This window comes from Pleurodeles waltl, chromosome 10 (genome assembly GCF_031143425.1).
Source record: "Pleurodeles waltl isolate 20211129_DDA chromosome 10, aPleWal1.hap1.20221129, whole genome shotgun sequence".
Taxonomy (NCBI): Eukaryota; Metazoa; Chordata; class Amphibia; order Caudata; family Salamandridae; genus Pleurodeles; species Pleurodeles waltl.
This window is the reverse complement of record NC_090449.1, coordinates 601616860-601633721: the sequence shown is the minus strand read 5'-3', so window position 1 is coordinate 601633721 and position 16862 is coordinate 601616860. Positions and strand designations below refer to the sequence as shown.

The 16862-nt window shown below is 53.6% G+C and overlaps 1 protein-coding gene across 1 annotated transcript in view; it reads right to left on the bottom strand.

Annotated features, from left to right (window-relative positions):
- The window catches only part of LOC138261745 (cryptochrome DASH-like), a 218871-nt gene that overhangs the window by 129775 nt on the left and 72234 nt on the right, over nucleotides 1–16862 (bottom strand). Inside the window, exon 6 of the mRNA XM_069211065.1 lies at nucleotides 15697–15785. Coding sequence (XP_069067166.1) covers nucleotides 15697–15785 — 89 coding nt within the window. The remainder of the gene's footprint in view (nucleotides 1–15696; nucleotides 15786–16862) is intronic.

Below are 16862 nucleotides of genomic sequence, written 5' to 3'. Positions count from 1 at the left end.
TCCCCTCCCTAGGTCACTGGGGCGGCACTCACTGGCTGTCTCAAACCGCTTGGTCCAGCCGCCGGTGGCAGTTCACTCTCACAATCTTGTTCAGGGCTCTCGGTGGCTGAACAGTCAGGGAATTGATCCTCCACTTCGTGATCACTGTAAATCTCCCCAAACGTTGCGTTCTTAAACCACAGGATGTTCTGTGTCACCTGATCACTCCCTTTCTCTGCTATCACCATGGTCCCGGACACCCTCATCACTGTCCGTATCCCAGGTTCATAGGGTGTGTGGAATTTCCATCCAGGCTTCCGATCTTTGACAATCACCTGGTCGCCGATTTGAATGTCTCTTGTCCTGGCCCGCCTTCCTCTGCTCACTTTATCATTGACTTCTTTCCTCTTGGCTTGTGTCTGCTTCGGGTGATAGGGGGTGGGTTTCCACCCGGGGGCAGTAGGGATGGTATCTCGCCTTGGCCCGGCAAGCATCAGCGACCAAGGAGTCTGGCCGGTTGAAAAGTGAGGGGTTCCTCTGTATTCTCGTAAAAACTGATGAAGGCTGAGTTCCGGGTCAGCGATTTCTAATATGGCAATTCTAAGGCCCTTGTTAAGCGTGCGCATGAACCCCTCAACCTCTCCGTTGGCTTTAGGCCATAGCGGCGTGATTCTTCTGTGCCTGATGCCCAAACGCCTCATCATGTCCTGAAATTCATTCCCGTGGAAGGGTTGCCCATTGTCCGTCTTAATTTCCTCCTGGAGACAGAACATGGCAAAAATCCTTTCAAGAGCTGGACCCACCTGTGTGAAAGCAGTGGACGCGATGACCTCAACGATGGGATACTTAGAATACTCATCTATGAGCGCCAGGGTGGTCCTGCGGTCCGGAAAACTTCCGAAGTCCAGACTGACCTGGGCCCAGGGTTTTTTACAGGCTTCTTCTATCAGGATTGGGCCTGGTGCTTCCGGGCTAGCAGTTACCTGACATGCTGGGCATTGTCGCACACATTGGTCCACTCCCTCTTCAAGTCCACGGAACCACACCTTTTCTCGCATACGCGCGTTCTTTTTTGTCATTCCTTGATGTCCTCCATGGGCTAATAGGATCACACGATGTTGTAGTTGGCTAGGTATTACGAGTCGGTGCCCTCGAAGAAGAAGACCATCTGCTGTCGAGCTTAGCTCATTCCGGACTCGCCATAATTTTGTTAGATGCTCCCGCTCAGCTGGGGTCCACTGATCCGTGTTCCGGAGGAACTGGTGCCACTACCCGCCTTCCAGCGCCTGCTTCATGTGCAGCAGCACCGCATCTTCAAGGATCGCTTCTGAGATCTCCTTCGTGCTGAGGGTTTTGGGACAACTCTTCTGGGCGAGCGAATGCACATGCGCCTCAGTGTCTGCCTCGTCTTGATTGGGGACTTGAGTCTGGTCTGGAGGGTGCCGAGACAGGAAGTCCGCGGGGTTCTTGGCCCCTGGTTGGTACACCACCTCATTGCCATAGTGTTGCAGCTGGATGGCCCATCTTTCTATCCACGGAGGCGGATGTGGTGCACTCCCCTTGAACAGGGGGACAAGTGGTTGATGGTCTGTGACCACTCAGAAAGGTCTTCCTTGGAGGCATAGGTGGAAATGCCTGCACGCCCATTTGATTGCCAGGGCTTCCCTCTCGGTCTGGGGGTAACGTTGCTCTGTTGGCGTCAAAGCTTTACTGGTATACGCTAAGGGAGCCCTCCGACCTGGTTCGCTTTCTTGGGCCAGCACTGCCCCGAGGCCCACTGGGCTCACATCAACAGTCAGTTCGGTCTTCTTCACTGGGTCAAAATATGCCATTGTAGTGTCACACAGGAGAGCCTTTTAGAGTTCTTGGAATGCTTCTTCTTCTCGGTTCCTCCATGCCCATGGTACGTCTGCTTTCGTGAGGGCTCGGAGTGGCTCTGACAGCGTGGCCAGTCTTGGGATGAATCTGCCACAATATGTTACTATTCCCAAGAAGCTCCTCACTTCAGTCACAGTTTTTGGGGCAGGGGCTTTTCTGATTGCGCTATATTTTCGGGGATCTACTTGGATACCTTCCTGGTTGAAGACATAACCGAAAAATTCTATTTCTGTCTGGAAGAAAACATACTTGTCTCGATGGAGAGTAAGACCATGTTCCGACAATCTTTTGAGGGTGTCTCTCACCTGCCGATGGTAGTCTTCGGCCGTTGCGGAGTATATCAGTATATTGTCGCTTACTCTCATTACGCCTTGTAAGCCTGACAAGGTTTGTCGAATGGCATCTTGAAATACCTCAGCCGCTGAGGATACGCCAAAACTCAGGCGCTTGTACCTTCTCAGCCCAAGGTGTGTCGAAAAACGTGGTGATGTACCTGCTTTCCTCCACCATTCCGAGTTGGTGATATACGGCGTTTAGGTCTAATTTGGAAAACCACCCAGATCCGTTTAAATCAGCTATTATGTTGTCTATAGTTGTTGTAATATGCCTTTCATGCTTAATGGCCTGGTTGGGCAACCTCATTTCGATGCAGAGGCAAATTTTTCCTGGTTGCTTCGGCTTCTCCGCGATCACCATGGGCGATACCCAGAGAGTGGGGCGGGATACCTTTTTGATGACTCCCTGTTCTTCAAGGTTGGCCAGTTCTTGTTCTACGAGGGGTCTTAAATTAAATGGTATTCGCTGGTGTCGTAATGCAACCAGCTTCACAGCCTTGTCAATGTGTAGCTTTATCGGGGCAGCTTTAAGGCAGCCAAGGCCTGCAAATAGTTCGGGGAATTCTTTTAGCATGTCGTCGATTTGGCACAACCGTATACTTCTTGCAAACGTCACTAGACCCAGCTCCTCTGCCGCTTGACTGCCAAGCAGAGTGTCTGCCTCTCTGTCGACCACATGGAATGTAGTATCTATCGTTCTTCCCTCCGCCTGCACTGTTAATGCCATGCATCTTTTTAGCTGTAGAGGTGTGCGACTTCCGCAGGTGAATATTTTGGTGCTTGATGGTGCCAAGGGTGGACGGGGTTGGAGGCGGCGATATTATTGCACTCCCATTACATTGACTGAGGCTCCTGTGTCTATGAGGGCTTTGACCGGGGATCCTGCTACTTCAATCATGCACGTGGGCTGAGGTCACCGGTGCCTCTTTAAATCATTTGTTAATGATATTAGAAACACTTCTTCCTCTTCCTCTTCCTCTTCCTCTTCCTCTTCTCCTGGGGATGAGTCCTCTAATGCATGGCACGACGATGGGTAATTTGCCCCCCGTGTCATATGGTCATCTAGTGATAGTTGTTTGACTGCTCTGGTAGGTGGACGCCCCCCTCTTGATCCTCTTCCTCTCATCCTTTGCAGACAGCTGCAAAGTGATACAATTTTACGCAGTTGGAACATGTCCTTCCTTGCGCCGGACAGTCTCTTGGGTTGTGTTCATCTCTCCCACGGTATCCACATCGTCCCCCTGACTTGGTGGGGGGATACTGCCTAGTTTTCCTCCTTGTTTGCGACGATTGGACTGCATCGACACGTTCTGTTTTGACCACCGAGGTCCTCTCTTGCGTGTGTGACACTGCCATGTCCATCTCCGCTGCTCTCCCCGCCGAGAGATCATGGGACTGTGCCATGATCAATATCTCATCCAGATTGGTTGTCTCAGTATTAGCCCTCTTAGTGTCTTGTTTCTGCATCCCTGTATTATTTGTGCCCGTACCTCTTTCTGTTGATCATCGTCGGTGCACGTACTTGCCAGTTCCCGGAGGCGACCATAAAACTGGTCGATGGTCTCTCCTTCTCTCTGTCTTGCTTGCCGTAGTTCGAATCTTTCGAAATCTAGGTTCAGTTGTGGATCGAAATGTGCATTCAAGGCCCTCACCGCCGCCTTGTAGTCGTCGTGGGCACCCGTGTTTGGTAGGTGTCTGAAGAGTTTGTATATTTCGTCACCCACAAAGTGTAGGAGCAACGACCTCTTGACTTCTCCATCCTTCTCACAGGTGGCCACAAAATAGTTCTCCAGGTGCCCAACCCACACCTTCCATCTAGGTGACGCTGTGGCGGGATCCGCAAACTCACTGAACGGCGGTAATGCGCCTGTCATTGTGTGTTGTGGCAGTTGATGGGTGGCGGGTGCTGGTTCATCGGCCATAATGAATGTGCTATGCGTGCACGTTGTCTCAGGCTCACATCTCTCAGTCTGTTGTGTCGTGGTTTGTCACAAGCTGTTAACGTTTTGGTTGGTGAAGTGTCACTTTGTGATGTGCTGGAGTGTGATGTTTTCCTTACTTCTCCCTCCTGGGTTTGGTGTTGGTGTATCCCCTGATGTGGGTCTTGACACGCTCTTCTGCCTCTTCCTAGCAGGTAGTCATGCACAGCACGTGGTCCCGAATCTGTGCGTCCTGCATCTTATCTGGACACTTGTCTGGGCAGCTGGCTCACAGTCTCACTATCAGTAGCCCAAATAGCAGCAGCAGGTGTACTCGTGTATGATCTGGCCTTCTCCCCGTACATATGCCACAGCGCGCGTCCAGCGTGTGTCAACAGTGTGTCAGAGATCACCCTCGTCAGCAAAGAAAACTAACACACACTCTGTATATCGTCCCGCACTGGAGTCGCGGGTAACACATCTCAACTCCTGCGCTCCGACATTTATTTTAATCCCCCCCACATCCCCCCCCTCCGGAAGTCCTTTTCCCTTCCGGGTATGTGTTCTGTGGCCGGTCCCAAAACAACAAGACCGTCATGGAACATTACACAGCTGGAGACGCCCATCCTGTCACCAAAAAATACAGAGGGCTTACCCACCCTTACTGCAGATCCTGCACTTATTGTAGGAGCCAAGAGGCCGTCTAAAATCTTCAGGCGGTGCCGTTCTCGCTCCCCAAACCACCAGCGTGAGGCCACACTGCACCAAGCTCTGATCCTCTGCACTTTCACATCCAGGCTCGGCCATCCTTCGCCGATCCCTGCCCTGCAGCAGACTCTCCCTACGCAGAGAGCACAGGATGGTCCAGCAGCCAAAACAGCCAGAGTCTCCCTCTCACGTGTTGCCAAGCTACGACGTTCCGCTCCTGCAGCTATCTCTTTGCTGGCACCGCCATCTTGTTCACTCGTAGTTACAGTCTCAGTTGGTGAGTGCGCAGCCACCCTAGCCACTGGCCAGATCCAGGTTGTCTGTCCAGTCCACGGACCCAGACCTTTACCTTAAAGGGTGGTAGCACACATAAATAAAAGGATGCAGCTGGATGATGATTCTGGATGGCAAGAGCCTCACACAGATGTGGCCATCTTCGTAGGCTCTTTGGCACCCCCTCACCTTTAATTCACGGAGATTATTGATGCTTCCCATGCACATTATATTGTTTGTATTTGTACTGCAGCCTGGGACACCGCAAAATCTATGGGCCTTTCCTTAGGGCATGATAACAGAAAAAACAATATAATGCTTATGAGTCTTGCTCCTTGAGTAGCCAAAAGATGCACGCAACTTTCTAATAGCGGAATGAGGCGTTAATGGGAGGTAATAGTCCATATATCGGTATGATGGAGCACTGTCCTATTTACAAAGGCAGCAAACTGCTAATTAATAAGATATTTTGTTACAGCACTTGGTAACTCTGAGCAACTTGATTCCTTCTGGAAGTGTGGCACTGCTAGGCATAACCAATAACATGACGTGTCATCATACGTGTAAACAGTATGCAGTTCCTTGCAAACGTGACATATAAAGTTCACATTATGTGAATACTAAGAGTCAGGAGGAGTATGTTGATACTTTGTGGATTAACAAAATGACTTAGGGGGTGATTCTAACCCTGGCGGTCGGTGTTAAAGCGGCGGCCAACCCGCCAACAGGCTGGCGGTAAAAAAAATGGGATTCTGAGCCTGGCGGGAACCGCCAACACAGACAGCCACCTTAACACTCCGACCGCCACGGCGGTACAAACAAACAGCGCGGCGGTCACCGCCAACAGACAGGCGGCAGACAATGTACCGCCCACACTATTACAACACACCAATACGCCACCTTTTCCGGGGCGGGAGCACCGCCGATAAAAACACGGCGGAAACAGACTACGGACGGGAAAACGCTCACCACTACGCACTCCAGGAGGAAGGAGGACAGCATGGAACCCGAATTAAACATCCTACCTGCTCTCGTCTACCTTCTCATCTACCACGAGTACGAAGTCCGGCGCAGACGACAACGGTGAGTACTGCACCTACGACACACGGGAGGGGGAGGACGAAAGGTTACGGGCACACACATATGCGACCCCCCCCCAACTATGTACTCACCAATGCAGAGCACCAAGTCACAGTGACACCACCCAAACACCCCTGAAAAATGCTAGGACATAATCATATTTGGAATAAATATTTATGTACCAAAAAGCTCCAGAAAATTATCGTACAACCATGAAAGATATTCACAACAAAACTAATGACATACACATCAGTGTATAACTGAAGTACCAAGTCCTGCACATCCTACGAATTCAGCATGTCCGTGGGCCAAAGTCTTGAGAAACAAGGGCAAAGCCCACACAGGAGACCTGAGTCCTTTGGAGAGAACACTGCAGGGGCATCAGATGTAAAAACTACAGGCACCTCAGGGGGAAGGGAAGGGGGGGGCACCACAGCCACATGAGTCCACGACGCCAGATCCACGAGGAGCCACCATGCCCACTGGACCATCCTGGGGAGTGCAAAGCCACAGTCTCTCAATGTCTCTACAGTGGGTGGGCTGCCCACTGGACCATCCTGGGGAGTGCAAAGCCACAGTCTCTCAAGTCTCTACAGTGGGTGGGCTGCCCACTGGACCATCCTGGGGAGTGCAAAGCCACAGTCTCTCAATGTCTCTACAGTGGGTGGGCTGCCCACTGGACCATCCTGGGGAGTGCAAAGCCACAGTCTCTCAATGTCTCTACAGTGGGTGGGCTGCCCACTGGACCATCCTGGGGAGTGCAAAGCCACAGTCCATCAGGTGGATGACAGTCTCCACTGGTCAAGGAGGAGGCATGGTGGGCACAGTGAACCATAAACGGTGCTTGAGACGGCGGTGCCCAGCGGAGCGGTGCTTGAGAGGAAGGGCCCAGCGGAGCGGTGCTTGAGAGGAAGGGCCCAGCGGAGCGGTGCTTGAGACGCCGGTGCCCAGCGGAGCGGTGCCTCAGAGGAAGGGCCCAGCGGAGCGGTGCTTGAGACGGCGGTGCCCAGCGGAGCGGTGCTTGAGAGGAAGGGCCCAGCGGAGCGGTGCTTGAGACGGCGGTGCCCAGCGGAGCGGTGCTTGAGACGGCGGTGCCCAGCGGAGCGGTGCTTGAGAGGAAGGGCCCAGCGGAGCGGTGCCTCAGAGGAAGGGCCCAGCGGAGCGGTGCTTGAGACGGCGGTGCCCAGCGGAGCGGTGCTTGAGACGGCGGTGCCCAGCGGAGCGGTGCTTGAGACGGCGGTGCCCAGCGGAGCGGTGCTTGAGAGGAAGGGCCCAGCGGAGCGGTGCTTGAGACGGCGGTGCCCAGCGGAGCGGTGCTTGAGAGGAAGGGCCCAGCGGAGCGGTGCTTGAGAGGAAGGGCCCAGCGGAGCGGTGCTTCAGAGGAAGGGCCCAGCGGAGCGGTGCTTGAGACGGCGGTGCCCAGAGGAGCGGTGCTTGAGAGGAAGGGCCCAGCGGAGCGGTGCTTGAGAGGAAGGGCCCAGCGGAGCGGTGCTTCAGAGGAAGGGCCCAGCGGAGCGGTGCTTGAGAGGAAGGGCCCAGCAGAGCGGTGCTCGAGAGGAAGGGCCCAGCGGAGCGGTGCTTCAGAGGAAGGGCCCAGCGGAGCGGTGCTTGAGACGGCGGTGCCCAGCGGAGCGGTGCTTGAGAGGAAGGGCCCAGCGGAGCGGTGCTTGAGAGGAAGGGCCCAGCGGAGCGGTGCTTGAGAGGAAGGGCCCAGCGGAGCGGTGCTTCAGAGGAAGGGCCCAGCGGAGCGGTGCTTGAGATGGCGGTGCCCAGCGGAGCGGTGCTTGAGACGGCGGGGCCCTGTTCAGCGGTGCTCTTCTGCACCGCGGGCCCTGTTCAGCGGTGCCTATCTCCACGGCGGGCCCTGTTCAGCGGTGCTCTTCTCCACGGCGGGGCCCTGTTCAGCGGTGCTCTTCTCCACGGCGGGGCCCTGTTCAGCGGTGCTCTTCTGCACCGCGGGCCCTGTTCAGCGGTGCTCATCCAGCAGGTCAAGGGAGCCAGACCTGGCCTCGACTCCCTGCTCAGTCGCCCTCGGACCGTGACGTTTCTGGACCCTTCGGGGACGGACTCCTGGCCTCCTTAGTGTCCTCCTTCCCAGCTGGGATGTGGCATGTGGGGTCCACCTTCTCCGCGCTCCTGCTGCCCTTCCGCTCCTTTGATGGGGCTCTCGGGCCCTTGCCTCCCCTAGATGGTGTGGGTGGTGAAGTGGCCGCACATTGCTCCTTGGGGGCAGCCCTGTCGGTCCTCGCACGGCGGTCCTTGTTTTTGCGGGTCCTCTTGCCGGGGGGGGGGCTGGACGTGTCCTTGCTGCTGATCGATGTGTCACTGCTGGCAAAGGGTGGGCTCCAGAACCCAGGCACAACAGTGACACCCGAAGCTGGGCTGGTGGTGGCTGCGGTGCTCTTGGGACTCTTTGAAGATGGATGGGGGAGCTCATCGGGGGGAAAGAGGTTAAGGTTAGCCAGGAAAAGTTTTTTAGGGCCAAGGTAAAGGGTAGGAGAAGTGGAGATGGAAGTGGAGGTAGAGGAGGTGGTTGTAGGAGAGTCAGGTGTGCTGTCATTGGGTGAAGGTGCTGGTGCTGTAGGCTGTCGTGAGGTGGATGGCTGTTGGGTGGGTGGCTGCCTGTGTTTGTGTGTCTTGGAAGAGGGGGTGACAGAAACAGTGGGAGAGGACACAGGGGACGTGTAAATGGCAGTGGGGGTGGTGACTGCACGAGTGTGGACTGTCCTGGAGGGTGAGGTGGTGATGGAAGCACTGGCTGATGTTGGGGTGCATGCAGGTGTGAGTGTAGACGTCACAGGGAGGGAGGAGGGAGACGAGGAGGAGGGGGACACAGGGGTGGCAGTGGCTGTTGGCATGTCTGCATCTGGGTGTTGCTCGGGTGAGTGTTTGCGGGATCTGTGGTGCTTGTGTTTGGATGAGCTGCTCTTGGGTGTTGAGGTGTGTGCAGGCTGGTCTGATGGTGTGGATGGGATAGGCTGAGGAACAGGAGACAGAGACAGGCTGGAGGCAGTCAGAAGAGGGAGGCTGGAAACAGGGACAATGGCTGCCGTCAGTGCTGAGGCCAGAGCAGTGAACGCTCGTTGATGGGCAGCCTGACCCGAATGAATGCCCTCCAGGTACGCATTGCTCTGTTGCACCTCCCTTTGCACACCCTGGATGGCATTCAAAAGGGTCGTCTGCCCAACAATGAGCGTCCTTACCAGGTCAATGAGCTCCGCACTGAGGGCAGCAGGGGCAACAGGGGCAGGGGCTGAGGTGCCTGGGGCGAAGGAGACGCGCGCCTTCCTGGGCGAACCGGCACGGAGCGAAGACTGAGGGGCTGCTGGGAGGGTGGGGCTGGTGCGCTGGGTGGCGGCTGTACCTGTAGAGGCGGGGGGCACGGATGTTGCCGCCACCCCTAGGGAGCTCCCATCCGAGGACGTGTCGCTTTCGCTGCTCTCACCAGCGGTCCCCGTCGTGGTGCTCCCCTCGTCCTCCGGATCACTGGTGCCCTCGGTGTCTGTTCCTGGGCCCACCGGGGCCTTGTGTCCTGCAGCTCCCTCGTGCTCCGATGCCATATCTCCTCCGCCTGATGATGCTAATGCACACATGCACAAGAAGATGAAGAGAAAGGGTGGGGGGAGAAAAAAGAAGACCAGGTTGAGTGCATGCAATGTCAACACCGTTGGCGGAGAGGACAGACACAGGTGCCTAATGCACTAAGCCGCGCATTCGGGGTTCACTACTCAGTACTACTGACTAAGACAACAGGCCAAGAGACGTCAAACGCGCACATGGGAGATGCTGGACCTTCAATGGCTGTACTTGTCACCCTACCGAGGTGGGGGCCGGGGGCACAGGGCCATGCCTAAGGGAGAGGACTACACTACAGAAAGCGCCCTGGCCTAATGTCACCCACAGCCCTCCTCCCCCACCCAGACGCCTCCACTGCGCAGAAAGATAGGAGAATGTGCTGATACTCACCCCCTTGTGTCTGCTGTGATGTCTTAAAGCGCCCATCCAATTCAGGGTAGGCCACCGCCAGGATCCGGGACATCAGGGGGGTCATGGTGCGACTGGCACCCCTCCTAGGTTGGGAGGCCATCCCCAGCAGTGTTTCTGCGGTCTTCCTTGTTCTGCGGCGGATGTCCTCCCACCTCTTGCGGCAGTGGGTGCCCCGTCTGTTGTGGACCCCCAAGTTCCGGACTTCCTTGGCGATGGCACGCCAAATCTCGATCTTCTGATGGGCGCTGACCTATTTGACATGTACAGGGTGGAAAGGAGGAAATCATCAATGACCTGCATGTTAGATGTAATTGGCCCCCCCCCACCCACTTTGCCATATGGCACATGCTCTCATCTGTCGGGCGTTGCACTCCTCATTCGCCCCCCACCCCACCAACTTACATCTACCCCAATCCACACAGGCATAGCCCATTCCATGTGCACCCGGTGTACTCACTTGTTGGTCTGGAGGACCGTAGAGTAGCGCATACTGGGGGAGGACCCCATCCACGAGCTTCTCCAACTCTTCAGACGTGAAGGCAGGGGCCCTTTCCCCAGTCGCAGCAGCCATTGTATCTTCCAGACCGAGGTCACAGCAGCACTTGCAGTATAGGTCCTCTCCTGTGGATGATCAGGTCTCGAGTGATTAAGCAGATAGAAAATGGCGGTCACGCCCGCAGCGGTGCGTACCGCGGCGGTGCGTACCGCGACCGCCGGCGCACTTCGTCATTGGCTCCTGAAACCCATAGGCTTCAATGTTAACCAATGCGGCTTTGCGCCGCGGTCTTCGACCGCCTACCGCCACGGTGTGCCCCGCCAGCGCATTGACCTCACATCCCATTGTCCCACTTCACAGGTCAGGCAGCCGCCATTTCAAGGGCCTACATGGCTTAATTTTGACTGCGACACACAGGCCTAGGCCTTGCATTGCCACACATACACGCCTTTCAACCCATTGCCATTCTTTAACTGTGCAAGCTGTCTGTACGTACCTGTGGTTTGGCTGACTCTGTGCTCCATGTTGTCCTTCCTAGGCACCGTCCGCTGGGACTTGCGATGAGAAGGAGGAATCCTCGCGTGTACCGACCGCTGGTGGACCTGTCGACAATGGAAGAACGCCATATAATACTTCGATACAGACTTGACCGTGCCACTATCCATGAACTGTGTGCCCAGCTGGAGCCAGCCCTGATGTCCCCCATCCGCCAACCCACAGGGATTCCCCCTCTGGTGCAGGTTTTGTCAGTCCTCCATTTTTTGGCCAGTGGGTCATTCCAGACCACAGTGGCCATGTCATCTGGAATGTCTCAGCCTATGTTTTCTAAGATTTTGAGCAGAGTGTTGTCTGCCCTGATGAAACTCATGCGGAGCTACATCATTTTCCCCGAGGAGGGTGACTTGCCTACAGTGAAGGGTGATTTCTATGCCCTTGGACATATCCCCAACATCATTGGTGCCATTGATGGGACCCATCTGGCTTTGGTACCCCCAAAAGACGATGAGCAGGTGTACCGAAACAGAAAAAATTATCATTCGATGAATGTCCAGGTGGTCTGTTTGGCTGACCAGTACATCTCCCATGTAAATGCCAAGTTCCCAGGGTCAGTGCATGACGCGTATGTGATGCGAAATAGCAGCATCCCCTATGTGATGGAGCAGCTACAGAGACAACGTGTGTGGCTAATAGGTGACTCTGGTTACCCCAACCTGTCGTGGCTACTGACCCCAGTGAGGAATCCCCAGACAAGGGCAGAGGAACGCTACAATGAGGCCCATGGGCGTACTAGGAGGGTGATTGAGCGAACCTTTGGCCTCCTGAAGGCCAGGTTTAGGTGCCTGCATATGACAGGTGGATCCCTAATGTACTCACCAAAGAAGGTGTGCCATATCATCGTGGCGTGCTGTATGCTTCACAACCTGGCTTTGCGACGCCAGGTGCCTTTCCTGCAGGAGGATGGTCCAGATGGTGGTGTTGTAGAAGCCGTGGAGCCTGTGGAGAGTGAAGAGGAGGAAGACTCAGAGGACGACACAGACAATAGGGACAGAGTGATACAACAGTATTTCCAGTAACACCCAGGTAAGAATCACCCACGCCATTTCCCAATTGCTTCTAGCCTCCTGCATCTGTACTTTCTGTAGTTCCCACCAGATATTTTTGGGTAATTTTTGATTTTCCCTTCCCTTCTCAGTGCTGTATGACGCAGTGCCTGACTTCTGCTTGGTTTGCCCATGAACTACAGCGTATTGACATTGGTATGTTGTCATCACTAATTGACAGAACAGATATTGAACAGTAATATGTAATACATTTGCTAATAATACAGCATGACTCCAAACTGATTTGTGTGCAATATGTGATTTATTTACAGGGCTAGATATTGGTACATGTGATTATAAGGGTGATGGGTGGGGGTGGAGTAATGTCCATGGCAGAGTCCAGTTCTCAGTCTCACAGGTGCATTGTCCTTTTGCCTGTGGAAGGATGGAGCAGAGGCAGTTCATGGTTGGACAGGGTGGCAATGTGGGACAGTGGGAAGAGTTCAGGGGGTATGTCCTGCTGGCGGGGGTCTTGACATCCTACTCTGTCTTTTTTTTGGATCTCAGGCTCCTCTTACGGGGTGGTTGTTCTTCAGCAGGAGGTGGGGTTCTGGTGGCCTGCCGTGGTGTTGGGGCCTCCTGTCCACTAGCGCCGGCGGAGGTGGTAGGCTGTTCCTGGTCCGGGCTAGTGACAGGGGCCCTGTGTGGTGCCACATGGTCCCGCAACGCCTCTTCTATCCTGTTGAGGGCCAGGACGATGGTCCCCATTGCGGTCCCGATGATTCTCAGCTCCTCCCTGAACCCCATGTAGCGTTCCTCCTGCTGTGCCTGGATCTCCGTGAACCTGGCCAGTACCGTCGCCATCGTCTCTTGGGAGTGGTGGTATGCCCCCATGATGGTGGTGAGGGCCTCTTGGAGAGTGGGTTCCCTGGGCCTCTCCTCCCCCCCCCTGTCGCACAGCAGCCCTCCGAGCTGCCCGGTTTCCCCCGGCCTCTGTCCCCTGGACGGTGTGCCCGCTACCACTGCCCCCAGGTCCCTGTTGTTGTTGGGGTGTTGGGTTAGCCTGGGTGCCCTGTAGTGGCAGACACACCGCTGATTGAGCTGTCCTAGAGACAGAGGCATGGGCCCGCTGGGTGGGAGCTGTGCTGGTGTCGGCAGAGGGGGTCGGGTCTGGTGTGGCCTGTGGCTGCCTGAGGGGAACCGACTGCCCAGAGGTCCCCGATGGTCCGGGCTGGTCATCAGGTTCACTGTCGACAGAGCTGCTATCCTCAGTGTGGGCCTGTTCCGGTGGTGGGATGGACACTTCTGGACCCTCCTGGCTGGTGTGTTGTCGTTCGGGTCCTGCATGGGGTAAGAGAGTTTGGTTATTGTTTCTGTGTGTGCAATAGCATGCGTGTTATGGGTGCCCTTGTCCCCCAGTGCAGGCATTCCCTGGAGGGAGGTGTTGTGAGGGTAGTTAGTGGGGGGGAGGGGTTAGTGCAGTGGTCATGCTTAGGTGATGGGTGCCCATGATTTGTGTTGGCATGCAGGAGTTGGTGTTGGGATGGGTGGGTTGTGCTGGTGAGACATTGTCAGGGAGGATGTGTGCTGGGGGGTTGGGGGTGAGGGTGGGGGTGTGGGTTGGCATGCTGGTGGGGTGGGGGGGATATAGTAGTTGAGATGGGGCTTACCAGAGTCCATTCCTCCGGCTACTCCAGCGAGGCCCTGAGGATGCAGGATGGTCAAGACCTCTTGCTCCCACGATGTAAATTCGGGAGGGGTGGGTGGGGGTCCGCCGCCAGTCTTCTGGACCGCGATGTTGTGCCTGGAGACCATCGATCGGACCTTCCCCCGTAGGTCGTTCCATCTTTTGCGGATGTCCTCCCTATTCCTGGGATGCTGTCCCACCGCGTTGACCCTGTCCACGATCCGCTGCCATAGCTCCGCCTTCCTGGCTATACTGGTGTGCTGCACCTGCGAGCCGAAGAGCTGGGGTTCCACTCTTAGGATTTCCTCCACCATGACCCGGAGTTCTTGGTCCGAAAAGCGTGGGTGCCTTTGGGGTGCCATGGGGTGGTGTGGGTGAGGTGTGGGGTGGTGTATGTGATGAGGAGTGTGTTGGTGAGTGGTGCTTTGTGCTACTATGTGGTGTGTGTGATGGTGTAGTGTGCCTCAGTGTGTCTTGCTATGGATTGTCTGCTGTGCCTCTCTCTCCTTCTCTCAGTAATTATGGTCGCAGGGGTTTGTGGGTGATGTGGGTGTGTGTTTTATAGTTGGTTGATTGTGTGGGAGTGGTGTGTGTATGTGTATCAGGTGTGTGTATTTCAAATTGTCCAATGTGGCTGTGTTTTGGTGATGTGTGTGTATTCTGACCGCGGCGGTGTGTAGCGCCAATGGAATACCGCGTTTGAATGACCGCTGTGTGGATTCGTGGGTCGTAATGGCATGGGCGTATTTCTGTTGGCGTGACGGTGGAGGTTTGGTCATCTCCAGTTTATCGCTGCCCGCCGATGTGGCGGGCTGCAGTGGAGGACGGATTTTTGGAGGTTTGGCCATTGTGGGTCAGAATGACCGTGGCGGTTGACCGCGGCCGCGGCGGTGTTATGGCGGTCTTATGACCGGCGGTAAGGGCATTTTACCGCCGAGGTCAGAATCACCCCCTTAATCGTCTAAATCTCATTGAAAACAACAATTCAAATTAGTTTATAGTGGAAACATATCAGGTTACTGCTTTGTTCAAAATGGCATTTTGTACAGCCCTTTTTAATGGTATTTTCAAGAAACGGCTGAGGCAGTTTTTGCTTGAGTAACTGATGCACCTTCATTAAAATGCCCTTTTTACTTGTCAAAACTGCTGTTGTATGCAACTGCAGAATCCAGGGCTGGACGGGCCTTTTATTCCAAGGGTATATCCCTGGTGTGCTGGGGCCCTTGGAGGCTGGTTTGAAATGCCAGGGCCGCTCCAGGTGCCTCTGTCACTTTCCCCAGCTCCCGGAGGTTGACTGCAGCAGGCACAGGGAGGCTTGAAGAGAGAGAGGAAGAGAGGTAGAGAGGGGTTAGGTAGAGATACAACTATCAAAGATGGAGAAGAGAGACAGAAGAGAAGGAAAGAGAGAGATTGGATGGATGGAAAGGGATACAGTGCAAGGAGGTGAAGAAGGTTGGGCTGGCTTGAACATTTTTGCCAGGGTTTCCCAGTCCCGCCCTGGCCTGAATCCATTAACTTATGAAACAGAATGTTGTTACTAATTGCTGTCTGATTCTAACAGCCTTCGAATTGCCTTGTCAATTAGGACAGATCTCCTGTTTACCAGCCCGTACTATCCCAGATGAACTTGATCACCCCAAAAGTCAATAATCAGTGATCAGGATTGGTGGAGGGAACAAACGGGGGTAGGCTCAGAAGAGGGTGGAGCTCTGAGCACCTAAGGAGAACAACCCCGGTCAATAGGCTGTGAAGAAACAAAGCGAAACGCAAAGCCTTCTAACAAACCAAATGTAAGACTCAGTTCTTCCATTACCGTGTCCCAGAAGTAATGCTGTAACCTTGACAATGCCTGGGTTTCTCCACCACTGCATGGAAATGCAGACCTGGGGTCAGTCAAAGGGCCTGCAATAAACAGTTACTTTGTAAGTTACAAACATGGGAAGGTCTATATCACGTTGCTTTTCCTTTTTTTTAAACTGAAGGACCATTGGTGATAAACATTTTTTTATAATTCTCCTAATACCATTTAATGCAAGTTTTACCATTCTCAAATCCGTTATCCTTCCCTCGTTCCTCTGTAAGGTTAGATGGGCCACACCCTCAGTCACACTCAATAAAAAACAAACATTTATAAAATGCAGTGGAATATTTAACCAATTATAAGTGGTTAAGGAGAAATCACAGTATGTTTATCACTAGACTCTGTTGTCCGTCTACTTATAGATAAATTAATACTGTAATGGAGTTTGTTTTAAACACTTCCAATTTTGGCAGATAGATGATTTGAGGTTCAGAGAAAATAAGTAATTTACTTAGGATCATACAGTGTGGTCACAATGAGGAACTGGGATTTAAGCATTAGGGTACATCGCTCTACAAAAGGCAGTATTTTATAAACACACAATCTACTGTTTTGGAGTTCCTTCATGAAAAATTAGACATCTCTCTTCTATCTCAATCTGCTTTTGAGGTTTTTGTTTGACCTAGCTGAGTGCTAGAAACCACTTTCGTACACTGTTTTTACGACTGCTTTTCTCGTAATAAACACAGAAGGATAACTAAATACTATGGAAGTCACTCAAATGATATTAAAAGTAAATTTCTTTTTTCCATTCACATATCACAAGATGTATCTTACAGTTCCCAATTAAAACTGTGCTTCAGGCAGTAATGCCTGCCCTTCAACATCGCGAACGTCACTTTTTTCTGAGAGAACAAGTTACCTTTCTGCCAGAGGTTGTACCACGGGGTAGTGATGCTGGTACAACTAAAAGTACATTTACAAAAATGAACTACTTTTTAAATACTGTTATGTAAACGTTTTACAAATATGTCTTTTTAGGGCTGGCCTAGAAACTGCTGTAATTCTCACGCGAATCTCATATAATAAAAAAGTCATAAAGAAAAAAATACATGCAAATAGACATTCTAAGGGGGTCTTTGGTTAGCTCTCTACACCCATTGGTCTGTTCAACTGTC